The sequence below is a fragment of the Canis lupus genome, chromosome 9 (genome assembly GCF_011100685.1).
Source record: "Canis lupus familiaris isolate Mischka breed German Shepherd chromosome 9, alternate assembly UU_Cfam_GSD_1.0, whole genome shotgun sequence".
Lineage (NCBI taxonomy): Eukaryota > Metazoa > Chordata > Mammalia > Carnivora > Canidae > Canis > Canis lupus.
The window spans coordinates 49222901-49239537 of record NC_049230.1 but is presented as its reverse complement, the minus strand read 5'-3'; the positions used below and the strand labels follow the sequence as shown (position 1 = coordinate 49239537).

At 54.8% G+C, this 16637-nt stretch overlaps 1 protein-coding gene across 1 annotated transcript in view; it reads right to left on the bottom strand.

Annotated features, from left to right (window-relative positions):
* The window catches only part of QSOX2 (quiescin sulfhydryl oxidase 2), a 32601-nt gene that overhangs the window by 4522 nt on the left and 11442 nt on the right, over positions 1 to 16637 (bottom strand). The window contains exons 4-13 of the mRNA XM_038546054.1: positions 13454 to 13554; positions 11905 to 11953; positions 10951 to 11056; positions 10714 to 10804; positions 8928 to 9073; positions 7306 to 7440; positions 6927 to 7056; positions 4934 to 5056; positions 3605 to 3755; positions 699 to 887 (exon numbers count right to left, since the gene is read on the bottom strand). Coding sequence (XP_038401982.1) covers positions 699 to 887; positions 3605 to 3755; positions 4934 to 5056; positions 6927 to 7056; positions 7306 to 7440; positions 8928 to 9073; positions 10714 to 10804; positions 10951 to 11056; positions 11905 to 11953; positions 13454 to 13554 — 1221 coding nt within the window. The remainder of the gene's footprint in view (positions 1 to 698; positions 888 to 3604; positions 3756 to 4933; positions 5057 to 6926; positions 7057 to 7305; positions 7441 to 8927; positions 9074 to 10713; positions 10805 to 10950; positions 11057 to 11904; positions 11954 to 13453; positions 13555 to 16637) is intronic.

Here is a 16637-nt window from a genome sequence, read left to right as displayed (position 1 = left end):
GCTCTGGGGTGTGGGGGGCAGGGGAGTGCCATACACCTGAGGTGGAAGCTGATAGCCACGGACGACCCCGGCAAGCAAAAGTGCTGTGGCCAAGTGAGCTGAGCTGCAGCAGCTCTGAGGGCAAAGAAAAACCAATTTTCTTTAGTGCTTCAGTTGTAATATGTTTCATAATACGGTGGATTAAATAAAAACCAATAGTTTAGTGGTTTTTTCCTACTCATCTCTATTAAGATTTATCCGTCAGCAGAATTATTTTTAAGCCTAATTTCAATCTGCCGGTGATTTAGGAGGAGTTTGAATTAACTCTGAGGCGATACACGCGCCCTATTTAGTTTGAAACAAAACTACTTCATGGGGTTTGGTTTATGAGAGCAGATCGCAGTGCCACAAACTCCTCACAGTAGCCTGATTCTACCCTAGTCTTCTGCTGTCAAATTTCCACGGGGGCCCAGGAGGCTCCCCCAGGGGGAAGAGGTGCCCCTGAAGTGGAGAACAGTCTGGAAAGCCAGGGACATTGGTGGCCTAGAGTGGCTGCCATTCTTGGCAATCCTCCAGGCAGCCAGCGTGGTAGCAATGGTCAGGTGCCATTCCCACTGCCTGCAGGACTCATGGATGGGTGCCCGTCTACACGGCTTCACTGTCTCTGTGCTAGCCCCTCTGTACCCAGGCTTGGCCACCCCAATGTGGCTTCTGCTCACCTGCCAGGCGGTTGTTTACTAAGTTATGTTTCTTCCAAAGCCAGAGAATTGCTTGGTCTGAGGTTTTCACGGAGTCCATGGATTCCTTAGCCATTTCCTCAAAATGCTCACTGCACTCCTTACAGCCAAAGAAGGTATGAATGTACCTCCTTATGGTCTGCAGCACCGCCTGGGGGTCATCCTCAAAACCTAGAGGGTCAGAGGACAAAGCGTTGACACGGTGGGAGTGTTTCTGAAGGCTTCCGCTGGAACCCAGGGCTCAGGCTGGCGTGGGGAGCCTGAGCAGGCCAGGTGCCTGACCGGGGACCCTCGGACAGCCTGCCTGTCTGCACGGGAAGGACAAAGGGAGGAAGGAAGCAGCATGTCCCAGACATCTACTGCATCCAGAAGGAGTGGCACCATGCGTCTGGGGAGCAGACCCATCGCCAGTGTCTGGGAGCAGCACGCACTCCAGGGTGTGCACAGGGGCCTGGGAAAATCAGCTAGACGCAGCGAGACACAGGGCTCCTTCCAGAGAACAGGAGGGCAGCCGCTGGCAAGGACCTGCACCACTCTGAAAAGGCTAGCCCTCTTCATGAGTGGCAACTCCAGCCTTGCCCAGCCACATGGACCACGTGCCCCATACGTGAGCACAGGTACTGCCAGGACACGCTGACTGCGTGAAAGCACTGCAAATGAGGAAAAACGATCTTTCAAGGAAATGGTCCCTGATGGCAGAAGGAAGCAGCTAGCATCTCACTAAAACAAGGACCCCTGAGAAAGCAAAAGGGGGGTGGGGACAGGGCTGGCAACAGCAGCTCCCTTCAGACAGCTAATGCGGGGGATTGAGCCAACAAGCGAGAGACTGTGAGATTAGAGCAGATTAAATGTCAGCATTAAAAGAAACACAGCAAAATAATTGGAAAAAAAAAAGATGTGCTTTTGAGACTGAATCCGTCTTAATCAAGAGCAGGCCCTCGAGGGTGATCTCTTTCTTTGCCACTAGCTGTGGCTCCACTGGTGGAGGGCCAGGACCCTGCATCTGTCGCCGACTTCAATGGGCCTCACCGGGGTTGCCAGAAATTCCAACTGAGCAGCCAGCCACGGTCTCCTCAGCTTGGTGTGTCTCAGAGGTGGTGGGTGGCGAGGGTCCACAGACACACAGCGAGGACATGCGGCTGACCCTCCTCATTTCTGCTCCCTGCCCTCCTCTCCCTGCCGCCAGCTGCCATGCATCCCTGAGTAATCCTCCTTTTCTCTCCCCACCAAACCACTGCACGCCCGGCCACCCTAATCTTTAGAGTGGACAAGAACCATAAACCCTACCTGTGGGGGATTAGAGGACTCGGCGGCTTTTTAGTCGATGGGGTTTAAACACCCACTAAGGAGAGGAAAAACCTTCCAAGACCTAATCCGGCGGTGTCCATCTGACCCAGTTCTCTGGGCATGAGATGCACTCCTCAGATATGGCTCCAGCCTCAGCCCCGGAGACCTTCCCAATGGCGTGCCCTGTTGCTCGGCTGCTGTTCTGCCCTGTGCCACGAGCCCCTGCAGAGCCCCCGGCAGCCCCTCAGCGGAGTGTGCCTCCCACGTCCCCCCACAAGGCCCTGAGAGATGGACATCAGTGTCACCCTGAGGAGAGCCAGGGTGGTGAAGATTTCCACAGACAGCACGTGGTGCCCACAGCGTGCTTTCATTGCTTCCCCCAGCGCCAGGTAGACACCCTGTCCTCACCAGGGATCCAAGCCGGACAAGGACCATTTGACCAACAGGCTGTGACACAAGGGACACCCTGTGCTGGCTGTCCCAGCCTCAAGGTCCTTCCTGAGCGAGGGGCTGTAGGGAGCTGGGATGGCCCTATAGGCGTCGCACCTCCTGAGTCTCTGGCCACCCAGCAGGCCGCACTCACTGAATCTGAGCACATAAAACCGTGGTTCTTTTAAGCCCAGCATTTGGTTTGGTTTGTTACAAAGCAAGAGATACTGCAGATTTCAGTCTCACTGGAAAGGATGATGGAGTGTGGGAGTCCCAGCCCTTAGGCAGTAGAAGCATCCCCGGAGCTGCCTGACTGATGCAGTGGCTAAAAGGCAGGCAATCCACCCACCACAGCCAGAGGCCAGCTTCATGGGGGAAGCACGCATACAACCGAGTCCAAAGTGGATAAAAACCCAGCAACGGTCTTCACTGCTTGGGTAGGACACAAAACATGATGATTCTGGTTTAATGATTTCCTGATCATTAAAACTGCTAAAGCTAACTTATGCTTCTGTAGCTTTTAACCTCCTGGGCAGGCAGCCTCTGAGATGGCCCAGGGTCACAGCTCAGCTGGCTCAGCCCCTCCCCCAGGCTGGGCGGGCCGCCCAGAAGCGGCCAACACCACACTGAGGATGGTGCCCTCTCTGTGGCTTGCCCATGAAGCCAGCTGCCACACTGACAGCCAGGAAAGCCCTGATCCCATGAGTGAGCAGGGGAGGGTCTCTTCCCCACAAAGATCCCCAGTGAGATGCCAGCCTCGGCTAACACTGGGCCTGCAGGCTCATGAGGTCTGTAGCTTGGGACTCTGATCCAGCTACACCTGGGTTCCCAGCCTACAGACACTCTGACATAATACTAAGCCATGGGGGTTCTTTGTTATGCAACAACAGGTAACAAACACACATTTCCAAGTACGCTTCACTCATGTTCAGGCTTTTGATAAAAGCAGGTGTTACCCTGCAGATTCCTGGCTGTGTGCACTCATTCCTGCACATCAGCCATGCACAGGTGGGTGAGCTCTGAAGTGCCTAGGGCCTGCAGAGGAGTGCACCAAACACCTGAAAAGATGCTCCCTCCACACTCCTTAGCATGGGAACCTTTGGCAGCCCTGGGGACATGTCCCCTAACCTACAGCTTCTTACGTGCCCCGGGCCCCCGTGGGGACAGTTTACCTGTGCCGTCCAGTGCCTCTGGATGGGTCCCAGCTTGAACAGTCAAAGTGTGGAATAATTTCCAGAGAGAACAGGTGTAACCCCTGAACTCTGGTCGGCTTCCTTGACATCCAACCCACTTTATGCGATTAATAAGAAATATTCCAGAAATCTGCCAGGGGGTGGGGAAGGGAAGAAATCAATAAATTGTTAAAATTATAATAGTTGATGATAAATGTTCTCTGGGTGCTGGTTACAGAGTGTACATTTATCAAAACTTTGTCAACCGTACATCTCACTATGTGTGTATATAATTGAATACCAAACAAACGAGAGAACAGTCTCCACTTTACTAAAGGAATTCTCAAAATAGGGGGACGTGGCCCAGGCCTTTCCTTTCCGTCCCCCAGAGAGGGGGGGTTCGTGTGTGTCTGGACAAAAGAGCTTTATTAAGGGATCAGGATCGTGCGTTAGAGTCCATTAAACCAGCCCTGCTGGGGAAGGCTAATAGTAGAAAACCTCAACTGTCCAGTGAGTGTCCACCAGAGCAAGCATGGACTATGACTGCACGGGCAGGAAGCCAAGGCCCTAACAGCTCGGGAGCCACGTGCCTGCAGCCAAGCACAAGCTTCTAACACTCAGCCCATGTCCACGCCCTGTGTCTCCCAGCCAGTGGGCACAGGGCTTGTCCCTGGGGTCCAAGTGTGCAGCTCCTACAGGGAATGGGCATGCAGGACAGACCCTATACCCAAGGACCCTGTGCTGGCTTCCAGCTCGGGTGGAGGTCAGGGGGAGGTCAAGGCAAGCACTCAGCAGTGGGCTCTATGCTGCTGGCGCAACTGATGTGGACTCCCGCGGGCATGCATACTGCCCACAGAATCAGCCTGACCAGGGAGCCACCGGGTTTGCTTCAAGTCACTAACACCTCTGGGTGCCCACAGTGGACACATTGAGCCTGGGTGGAAGGGAAGAAACCCTCACCTGCTGGCAGCTGGCAGCTCTGGCAGGGCCTCCATGCTTCTCATCGAGCACATTGCTTTATTAGCCTTTTTAGTATAACATTCCTAAGTTTATGAAAAATTTAACACAAAAGCCCTCGTGCCGCACTGCCTGAGAAAGCTGCCCATCCTGTCACAGCAAATAGGGGCAGTAAAATCCACAGGGCACACCTTAGAGGGACCCGGGCAGCTCCTGCCACGAGGTGTGTGTTGGGATGACAGGCCAGGGCGGAAGGCCACATGTGTGTGGCTTCCTTCTTTCCCAGGGGCTGGGGCTGGGTCCCCAAGCAGGGAGGACACGGACCACAGGGGCTGGGTGTGCCGTGAGTTCTGGCAGGAGTGCTGGGCTCACCCGCATCTTGTTGTTGACGAGGTCGAGGATGGCGTTGTAGGGGATCCTGTCGAGGGGGAGGTTGGCCAGCCACTCCTGCAGTGTCTCCAGTAGCTTTCTGACCGGTGTGCGGCCGGGGAAGAGCTAAGCAAGGAAGGACTGCACTTAAGATGCCATCCCTTGGGACCAAAGCCAGGTGGGGTCGGCCTGACCTGGACCCACTGGGTCAGCTGGGAGAGGTCTTAGGGGTCTCACCTAGGACTGGGCTGGGGCGCTCTCCAGAGCACAGAGCAGGGGGGTGGGAAGAGCTGCAGGCAGGCTTCCGGCCAACGGCTTCCCAGCTCAGTGCCCCAGCCCACAACTGCTTCACAGTGACAGACGACACAGCCACAATGTGCCTTATTCATCACATTGTCAAGGACTCTGCGGTCCTTTCTGAAAGCGCTATCTACTTAGGAATTCCGCGCCTCCCGTGAATGCGTGCCCATCCCGCCTGCTGCCCTTAGTGCTCTCTCTGCCGCCCCTTTGCTGTCTAACTGCAGAACTATGTGAAAAACGCACGTCCCACTGAGGCTTTCATGCGAAAGTGTGTAACCTGCTGGTTAACTAAACGTCTGTGCCAGCTGCACAGCTGCGGCCCTCACAGCCCAGAGAAGCACCCATTCGGCAACCCCAGGGGATGCGGCCCTTCCCAGAGGGACTCGGACTTGATGCAGCCTGTTAAATGTGCAAAATGAAGTCCACCCAGAGCTCAGAGGGCTGAAGGAGGCCTGCTGTGGCAGGGACAGCCCAGCTCAACTCGTAGAACCCCAGGTCCCACACGGGTCACAAAGAGTCACTACCGACTTGCCAGCATCTAACCTCCACTTGCAGCCAAGCTTCATAAAAACTGCTAAGAATAATTTATGGCCGCCTTGACCTACAAAGCTCTATGCCTAATGGAGGTAAAGGACAAGGACCCGAGCATGGGGAGTGCAGAGGGAGCGAGGACCACACAACGGGACGCACGTCGGTCTACACAACCTCCCTTTCTTCCCCAGAAAGACATCATGGGTCTCATGACTCCACTGCAGGCTCAGCTTCCTTCCTTCCATTTCAAAAGTCATAGAATATGAGTGTTCAACACACTATTCAAGTGAACAGGAATCATTCTGTCAGATACCTTACCTGAGCAAAAGACACCCTTTATTTATTTCTAAAGATACTATTTTTAAATAAATTCTACATTCAATGCAGGCCTTGAACCCACAACCCTGAGACCCAGAGTCTTAGATTCCACCAACAGAGCCAGCCAGATGCCTCAAGAGAAGTCCTTGAAAACTGAGTTTCCGTAACTTCTCGACAATGGGCACGGCTGTGGTGCCTGACACAGGGACAAAGGCCTCTGTCTTCAGGCCACTGTGACTGAGGCCTTCCCCGAGGTGAGAGCACAGAGGGGCCCCAGGCGCTCCCTGGGGAAGGGTGATAACCTGCTTCCTACTGCTGTAGCCCAAGGAAACAGGAGGCCTCGGATTCTTGGCCCTAGAGCTAAGAGCTCCTGGGAAAGGTGACCCGATGGCCACTTCCCAACTGATGGTCATGCACCACCGGTGATGGTCCCCGCCAACGGGCCACAGTCTGCACATGGATGGCTGATAAGCGGCTGCCGCTGCTGCCCTGCCCACACACCTCCTCCCACTCTTTGCTAGTGTCCTCTTTCAGACATGTCATAGTCCCAGCCCTGCCTTGACACTTTGTGCCGGTGTCTTCCTAGGCCTGGTGTCTCAGGGTCACCAGGCCAGCAGTGATGTGCGCTCTGTTACATCCCCGGGGCTCAGAACCAAGTGAACGCCCAGCAGGCACATGGTGAGCAGGGGCTGCACAAAGGCCAGTAGGGCCTGGGCAGCTGGAAGACAGAGCTGCCATCCACCTGAGGTCGGGGTCCTTCCCTGCGGAGCCCCGAGGGCACCCTCTTGAGCGCAGCCCCCATCCCGTGGCACCCCACTCGTCACAGCCTGGCTCAGACGCTGCACACCTTGGCGAGGACAGTGACGAAGTCCTTGAGTGTTTGTAGCTCGGCCCCCGCCAGGGACCTGTGAGTGGCCAGCTCTACCCTCAGCAGGTAGTGTAGCCCGGACTCAAGATCCGCAGTGTACAGCTTCGACCTGAGGGCAAATACCATGAAGTCAGCTGGGAACACACCCCTGCCTGGCTCCCACCTGGAGGGACCCCCCCACTCCCCACAAGGTGACACCATCAACTCTAGAATAGCCCAAGGCCCAGGGGTGTGTGTGTGTGTGTGTGTGTGAGAGAGAGAGAGAGAGAGAGAGAGAATCCCACCTGCAAAGGGGCTGCAAGCCGCCCAAGCACGCAGCCACACCCCTGGGCGGCTCAGGACCAAAAGGAATACCTACCTGTCAAATTCTCTCCAAATGACAACTTCAGGATTTTCTTCTTTGTTGGGCTTTTCAGGCAACGAAATCAATTTTTTCCTCACATCCGGCAACGACTTCAAATAAGAGGAAAAAAACGATCGGAGGGGCTTCCCGCTGCGAGAAAGGGGCCAATGAGGGCACAGGCCAGGGTGCCCCCAGAGGCCCAGCCCCTCTGCAGGGGTATGAGCAATGTGCCTGTCACCAGGCACCCATGTCCTCCACAACTGAGGGAGTTTGTCCAGACTCCCAGCCCACCCACTCTTTGGGGACTTGCTGCAAGGGTTATGGGTTGAAAAGCGGGATGCTGGCAGTACAGGTGTTGGGGGGCTGGCCCTCCACCTGAGAAGGTAAGATGAAGCCACAAATAACCCAGTCAGAGCTGTGGTAAGTACTAGGACTCATTTTCGCTCAGTGGGGACGTTGAGATGTTTTGTAAAGCTGGTATGAGCATCAGCCAGAAACGTTACACCAACTGGGGTTTGCAGCACACCCAGGAGCCCTCGTTGCAGTCTGCCAGCCCTGAGGGACACCAGGTGGTCAGGGCTGTGGGGGGCAGCAGGGTACATCCCGGGGCTGTGGGGACCCTGGACTGGATAGAGAGGAGCATGCACTCTGAGGATGTGTAAGGCCACTACCGAGCACCTCCAAATGGGCTCAGGGCTCACCGCCATCTAGGGCTCATTCTCATTCCCAAAGCAACAATGGTGAAGAGGTGGTACAGGTGTTGCTTTTACTATAAAAGGAGCATTTTTCCTTAAAACAAAATGGCATGTGGTTCAGGGAAACTCCGCTGAGAATAACACCTGCTGTCATGGTGGTGCTGGATGCCTCTGCCGCTGGGCCAGAGCAGGGCACGCAGGCCCAGGGCTTGGAGTGTCCAACAAGCTCACTTGTAGAGCATGACATGAGCGGCCCAACCCACAGAGGTTGCCATGCCTACCCTGTTCTTTTTTAAAATATTTTATTTATTTATTAATGAGAGACACAGAGACAGAGAGAGAGAGAGAGAGAGAGAGAGAGAGAGTGAGGGGCAGAGACACAGGCAGAGGGAGAAGCAGGCTCCATGCAGGGAGCCCGACGTGGGACTTGATCCCGAGTCTCCAGGATCAGGCCCTGGATCGAAGGCAACGCTAAACTACTGAGCCACCCGGGATGCCCTGACTTCTGGTTCTTAAGGGACTGGGGCATGTCTGAGGCTCTGGGGAGGCCACTTCTCAGCTGAGCCAGGAGCCTGGGGATGGAGGAAGTGTGTCCTGGCTGGGCTGTGTCCCAGTACATGGAGACTCACCAAGAGCAGCCTAGGCAGTGCTGGTTAAGTGGACACCTGCGGGCCAGCAGGCTGGGTGGGTGCCCCTGGGGGTAGACAGGTCTTCCACACCTACAGGAGGCTGGGGCCACGGCAGACACCACAGGCCTCAGGATCCTGTCTCACCTTCTTACCTGTGACCCTTCCCAAATTTGCTTCAGGTTGTTCACTTTTTAGCAGCGCCCGGTGCATGCTGACGGTGTCCAGGTGGGCTCTGTGGTCTGGCCCAGGGGAGGCTCCCACACTTGGAGGGGTTCCCCAGATCCAAATACTCCTGAAGCCAAATTATACTTACATGTTCATTAATCCACGCGTCCCATTTGGGTAAATTAAGTAACATGAAGGAAGGGAAGAAACACCCAGTTTCTCCAGGAAGGCCTCGTCCGCGTCCAGCACTCTCTTTACTACAATGTTCTCGTACGGAAGCAGGTCTAAGATCACCTGGGGAAGTAAAAAAGAAATGTCACCTAAACTGCGGATGGCCGGGTCTCAGGAAACATCACCTTGATGAAGTGCAAGGCAGCGTGGGCACAGAAATGAGAAACGTCATGTGGAATACATCTGTGTCCACCTCCTCTCTGAGCCAGACCGACACTCCCATCTTCACTGTCACTGCACTCTCAGACAACTGAATGAGACGTGTGCAGGCCAGCACGGCAAGCTCGCTCAGCAGGCTTACAGAGCACTGAAGAAAGTGCGTATCCATAAACCGGTTCTGGGCCTCCTAAGCCAGACAAGCGCAGGCACCACCACTCATGTACATAGGGCTGGCTATGACCCTGGCCCTGAGCCTGCCCTAACACATGTGGCACGTGCCCTGCTTGTGGAAGGCTAACAGTATCCCCTGGACAGCAACACAGCCCTGGCCAGCCAACTGAAGGCCTGCAGGCTGGGGGCCAGCTGAGCCTTCCCTCAAGCTGGCCCTGTCTAGGCTGAAAAGGACGCAATGAAGGATACACAGCAATGGCATCTCAGGACCTAGAACAGTGAAACAAACCCCGGCATGCAATCAGGTGCAGAACCTGCACCTCTTGACTTCTTTCCTCAACAGAATCAGCGTATCTTGAACCAGGGGCATTGCTGAAAGTGTGCACCATGTACTCCAGTGCGCCAGCCACCAGACTCCCGCGAGCTGAATGCATGGGCTGGAGTGACCACACTCAAGCCCCGCCACAGAGCGCCCCTAGGAAATACTGCAGCCACCTGCCCTGGGGAGCAGTCCCTGCTCAGGTCTGTGTGTGCAAGTGAGACGGGCAGCCTGGGGACAGTCTGGGGGGTGTCACGTGAGAATGCTGGGTCCTGTGGCTAGCGGCTCCTCTAGCCCCCCACTGAGAATCCCGATCAGCCATGGATAGGTGGGATGATGTCACTACCAAATTTGGAGGGCACAGGGAGACGCAGTGTGGTGGTCAGATCACTAACATGTGCGGCCTTTGCCTGCGTAAGTAGCAACAAGAGCTCCTGCCAGCAGCATATGACTCCCACCTCTGCTCCCAGAGCTCATAGAGGAGGGGAATAGAGCCAGCAGGCAGGCAGAATGGTGAGTGGGGAGGAGCAGGGGTGGGCATGAGCATGGGGGTGCAGCCCCATGGGCAGGCACTTCCTCCCACCTATGAGGGGAGTCCCATCATCCGTGCTGGTGTCTGGTACCAGAGGCAGAGGCTTCAGACCCCCACGTGTGAAACGAGAGCAGAGTATCATTCCACTGTAAGAAACAATGTTTTACAGAACCTTGGATTTGGCAAAAAAGTTGAGCGTTCCCAATACAGCCAAGAAAAAATCTTGATGGTGATGCCGACGTGTAAGAAATAAAGAAGGCAATGTGCCCTAAAAGCCAGGTATGGGGGGCCCCCTCTCAGCCCCACATCAAGGATGAGGCCACAAGCCTGCCTGCTTCACCCCCAAGGCCCTTCTCACAGTCTTCTCTGCGAACCGGCTGATCTGCTGAGTGACACCATTACATCCCAAGAACTAATGAGAGCGAAACCCAGGAACGCCTCTGATCAGGAGGAAGCAGTCGTTCCCACAGAGGAGCCCAATCACAGCACGCAGGTAGAGGGAGAAAGACACAGACACAGTACCTCACGTCCGACGTAAGAGCTGTTGTTTTCAAACAGGATGGCCACATAACGGCCATCACGGTTGTCCAAGAGAGAAAGGACGTCACTGGGCCTTTCAAGAGAGACAAAGAGGCATTTAGGGCTCCCAAGAACAGCGAGCTGGCCATCATACACCGGCATCCATATCCCTGAACGCAAATCTGAATGTTACAAAATTTAATTCAATTCCTAACATTCCCCCATTTTTACACTACGCACGGAATAGGGCCCAGGGGCGGGCAAGCCGGGGGCCTGTCTGTGTCTGTGTGATTCTGCAGGAAGTCGATCATTGTCCGCCTCACGGTCTGCAGCTCCCGGTCAGGCCCTGTGGGGAGGTATGCCACTATCACAGCCACATCTGCCCCCCCCACCCCCACCCCACAGTGCCTCCACTCAGAGCCCTGGAGGACAAGGCCTGAGCATGGGGAGGGCCCATCGATGACCGTCTACCGCGGTGGGTACGCATGACCAGAGACCACAGGGTAACTAGCGTGGAACAAATGAGCACAGGAGCCAATCTCACAAATACAGTGTGGAGATGCAGGCCAGGGACGCCTTGATGCCATCTCCGCCAAATTCAAAACAGGCCCGGTGACCTGTGATGGAGAACCGCCACCACTGTGGACTGGCCTGGGCACTGGCTGCCCGGGGGGCTCTCTCATAAAATTCAGGTGAGCATGTGATTTGTGCCACTTCTCTGAATAATTTTTTGAGTAAAAGAGTTTACTTAAAAAAAGAAAAAGATTTCAACGTGATATTTGCCAAGGAAGGCATAACACACACAAAAAAAAAGCCATCACCGAAATTATGGGTGTTTAAAAACTCCTTAAGGAAAGGCAGGTTCGCTGAAGCCGGTGTGGAGCACGCAGACCCCAACACGTGGGATCTCTGGGCTCTTGCATAAATCCTTGCTTTAACGAGTTCATGAGGCAACTCTGACAGAAACATACAAAGCTCATGTCCTTACCTTTATTTTTTATTTTTTTATTTTTTAAAGATTTTATTTATTCATGAGAGACACACAGAGAGAGGCAGAGACACAGGCAGAGGAAGAAGCAGACTCCATGCAGGGAGCCCGACATGGGACTCGATCCTGGGTTTCCAGGATCAGGCCCTGGGCTGAAGGCAGGTGCTAAACCGCTGAGCCACCCAGGGATCCCCTCATGTCCTTACCTTTAAAATTTTCTCCAGTGGTAAAGTCCTTGGTGAATGCCTTGAAATACTACGAAGAAAGACACAGGACAAGTAAGCAGCAGCCTGACCTGGGGTCTGGGCAAACATTTCATCTTTAACCTGACCAGAAAGCTTATGTTCACTGATGACGAGCTACCCACTTCTAGGCACGTCTGCGGACCTGTGCGTTCCCGAGCAGACTCCCCATGAGTGCTCAGTATCAAATGGGCTCTGTCCCCAGCAGGGCTAGAAGTCAGACAGTGCGGCAGGCGCTTTCCCTAGCCCCCAGCACCCATATGCATCCTAGTGGGTGGCTTGGGCTCAAGCGACATATAGGGAGGGTGACAGGTACTACAGAGCATCTTGGAGCAGAAGAAAGCGTTAAAATTAATCTCTTCTAGCGAAGAAATGCCAAGATGGAGAGTTGCAAACCAAATGAAGAGACTCAGTTCTCACAACTGAAAGGTCAGTGTGGAGAACACATGCAGGGCTCCTGTGAGTCAGGAAAAAACCTGCAACTACCCAAGAGCAAAGGGGCAAACAGTAGGAGCAAACAGGGTGATGCAGGGCTGGTGAATAGAAGACGTGGCCACGATCACACGCGTGGGGGGCAGAAGGGGTGTCCTTAGGGAACCGAAGCCACACCCAAGGGTGCGGGGTGCTCGTGGTAACCCCCGCTCATCAGGAGAGAGGAAGCCCAGCGCGCACAGCCCGCACAGCATCCTATATGTGCGGCTAAAATGAAATACAACTCTGACAAGAAGGCAGACAGCAAGCAAAACTCCAGAGAAGTGTCACTTGCAGGTGGAGGCGTGGCCACCACAAAGCCTGGCTGGTGAGCAAAGGGAAAGCATCAGGCCCTGAGCCACACACAGCACAGGTGTCAGGACTGGAAGACTGGGGCCCTCCGAGCTTCCTCAGAGGCTTTCTAGGATGTAAATACTGTCCTGAAGCATTCGTGGGCCCACATGCACACACACACACACACACACACACACACACACACACACACACACGGGCACAGACCCTGCATGCGCCTCTTCAGAAGTTTCTCAACAGATCTGTTTATTCTCTGCCCCCAGTGGAAGAAAAGGGTCAAACCCGCATGCGGGGCCACCCTCAGGCCACCCACCAGGTGTCCCTCTGACAACCCGACCCGCCATATACACAGTACGTGTAGGGGGCCCAGCTTGACATGGGTCACACACACAGGGGAGCGGGGAGGAGAGACCCCCACCCCCGGGGCTGGCCCATGCCCACCGGGTCTGCACACTGCAGACCTCCCCATCTTCTGCTCCTGCTGTGGAGTGGGTATGAGTGGGGGGCTGGGTGTGCATGTACAACACCCCCCACAACATGGACAACCCAAGAGGGCGGAACAGGAGGATGTGCAGACACATTCCTGCCAAGTTCTGGGTTGCACACCCCTATGTGCCCAAGCATAGGAGTCATACACAATGCCGCAGGAAGGTGTCCCTTGGGTGGAAGGGAGGATAGGGGGAGAAGGGAGAAGAGAAGGAGGGAGGGGGGGGCGGGGGGGGGCGCTTACCCGGAAACTGGGGTAGAAGTGGATGTCGTAGGCTCGGCATACCTCATGGTTCTCCTCCTCCGCGCAGTCCAGGGCAGCAACGCGGATGGCTGCAGCCCAGTCTGAAAAGTGGGAGTGCGACTTTCAGGGTGGGGCTGGGCCTGTGCCCCCCATGGGACATCAATCAAGTACCCGCATGAACAGAACATTCCTGTGTTGGGCTGGGAGAGGGACGAAGCCCCCATGGGATGAGGGGTCTCCCATGGCAACCACATGGCAAACAGACCTCTGCTGAGTGTGCTGGCCACCACAGGCCTCCCATCAGGGCCAGGAGAGTGCCTGCAGACGAGGGACCCTGCAGGCACATTGAGAGAGAACGGTCCCCAGCACTCACGTAAACAAGAACCAGCGCTGCAGCGTTGGAGCAGCGGTCCTTCCAGGAAGCAGTTCCTATCTCCCCTGGACGCCTCCCACAGACCCCCTGAATGCTGGCACCTGTCCTGGGAGTAGAACAGGAGAAGGTTTAAATATATACTCTGCCTATCTTTGAAGGTTTTCTTATGGGAATGTCACCACATGTGAATACCATAGAGGTCACACCAGCTCTGGCCAGGCCGCTCGCTTCCTCCAAGCTCCCATCCACTTCTAGAACCGTCCCATTACCAGGTCACAGCCAGCAGTGGCTGTAGTCACACCAAGTCACATGGAAACACTCTCTACTCAGGGCTCACATCTCCCCACGTTTCTCTGGTCGGGAGACCATGACCGTGTCAGGTCATCTACTGCTCTGCAATCCCCGGTACTTCCTGTCAAAGACCCTGGATCCTTCATCGGGTGGCCTCCCAGCACTAGGGCTGTGCTTACGGCAGCCCCACCCCTGATCCTGTACCTACATGGAGACTGGAGTCTGATCCTCCAGGGAGGTGGCTTCCCAGGTGGTGTTGTGCACTTCCACGAGGAGGTGGGTGACCCCTGGCTCCCTCCCTTCTCACTGACAGCCACCAGGAAGACACAAACTCCAGATGGGCGGCTGGTCGTCCCTGCTTCGCATATGGTTGGGGCCCCTCTGTACAGAGGAACCCAGCTCATGGCAACCCTGAGGCTCAGAGCACACAGGAAGGGAAGTGCTTGGCTCAATCCTGTGGTTGCCAGTCTTAAAGCATGGCTTCCTGAATATCCTCCAAAAAGTGAGGTTCTCTCTTTACAAGATTTGATCCCTTTCCCTAGGATGTTAGGGTTATCCATGCAAACAGCTCCCGGCTCCTTAGGGGACAGCCTGAGGAAGCAGGACAGGAGCACGGCAGTCTGCAGACACACAGCAGCAGAGTACTCACAGCATAAGAAGCACCCAGGTGTGGCCCAGTGGAGGCAGGTGCTGACACCTGACAGAGACCTGGAGGAACCGGGCCACCCAAGGGATGGGCAGGTCCCTCCTGGGCTCCAAAGCATGTCACTGCCCCTGAGAGGCTCTGTGCTGCCGTGCATCCTGACAGGACACCACGGGTTTAAACCAGTAATCTGGTTGAAAATCACATAATAAACGTTTTCTCTGCATACTGGCTATGATCTCGAACTTCAGAGGTTACATTAAAAACATGCCTGGAAGGAGAGAAGACACCGGTCATGACGAGATCCCCAACACAAGGGCTCCTGTACGTTGCCAATTCCATAGTTGCCAGTTTTCCATCTAACTCACTACTTGTGCTAAAAAACATTCCCCTTTTTCCTCTGCCCTTACACATTTACCAGTTATCATTAAAATTCGAAGAATCAAGTGAAAAAAAGCCACAGCTGATTTTCACCCCCCAAAAACCAGTACAGTTCCACTCATGTTGCTCCCCTGAAACCAATTCGTGTCCTGGGACCATTTCAGATGTCTCAAAACAAGAATCACAGAACCTTCCTGAACCACAGGTCACATCTTCCCGGAGTCTCGAATTACATGGAACTAAGGAAGAACAGTTAATACTCTCATCCAATTAGTGTAGCAGATGGCCCAGAGCGTGGAGCTCAGCCCGGTGCCAGTGGCGCCCTCCACTGCATGTGGCCCCCTCCAAGGCAGCATCCCCCCAAACTCTATAAGGCACCTTCCACTGCAGTGGCCCCCACCCTGCACACAGCCCCCTCTACCACAGTGCCCCCACCCTGCACATGGCCCACTCCAAGGTAGCAGCCCCCCAGCCTCCATAAGGCACCTTCCACTGCAATGGCCCCCACCCTGCACGTCTCCCTCCACCGCGGTGGCCCCTACCCTGCACATGGCTCCCTCCACTGCAATGGCCCCCACCCTGCACATGGCCCCCTCCAAGGTAGAGGGCCCCCACCCTGTATACAGCACCCCCCATGGCAGTTCCCACTGCCCTGCCGGGGGAGCCTTCTCCAGCCTGTCATCCTTGCTTCTCTTCCCATTCATCTTGCAAAGTGCCTCCTCTTTGCTACATTGTCCCTGCCTCACAAACACAGGATTTCACCATTTACTGGGAATTTCCACGACATGCTGTCATTTCATGCTTTAAAAGAAAAAAAAAAAAGCACCCACAGCCCAGAAAAAGTACGTAAGAAAATGAAAAACTGCCCCAAGGGCTGACACTGAGCATTCACTAGAATCATGATGAATAATCAAGCCAGATCAGAAATAGGGGGGGAAAAAAAACAAACAAACCAGAAAGAATGCACTCTGAGACGTTCACTATGGTTTGGTTTTCATGGTAGGATTTGGTCTGACTTCCTAGTTTTCCTAATTTTTCTGAATAAGTGTGTCTTATGTATAGAAGCAAATGCACGCCATAATCCCAGGGTGGACACCGTGCTGTGCATGTGTGCCCTGCAGGCTCCTTGTTCTGTTTCCCAGTTCCTACCTTCCTGGAGTTCCTGGTGTAAAGAGACTCCAAACAGCACCCCACACAATAGACTCCGTGGGTCAGGACACAGCAGGTGACAATGATGCTGAATAAAACCTGACCCAAGGCCACGGTGACACCAGCCACATTTTAATAATCCTCTGGAGTCAGACGTGGCACGAGAGACAGTGAACACACGAGCTTCGTGCATGGGGGGAGGAATGGCTGTCAGCCCTGCCATCGCAACCCGGTAACCACAAAAGCAGGATTGGGTGCTGCTGTGCCCTCGAGAAGACTCTCTGGCACCCATGGCCTAGGCTCAGCCCGCAGCCCCAGATCAGAGTGAGGCCTTGAAACCGTCCCCT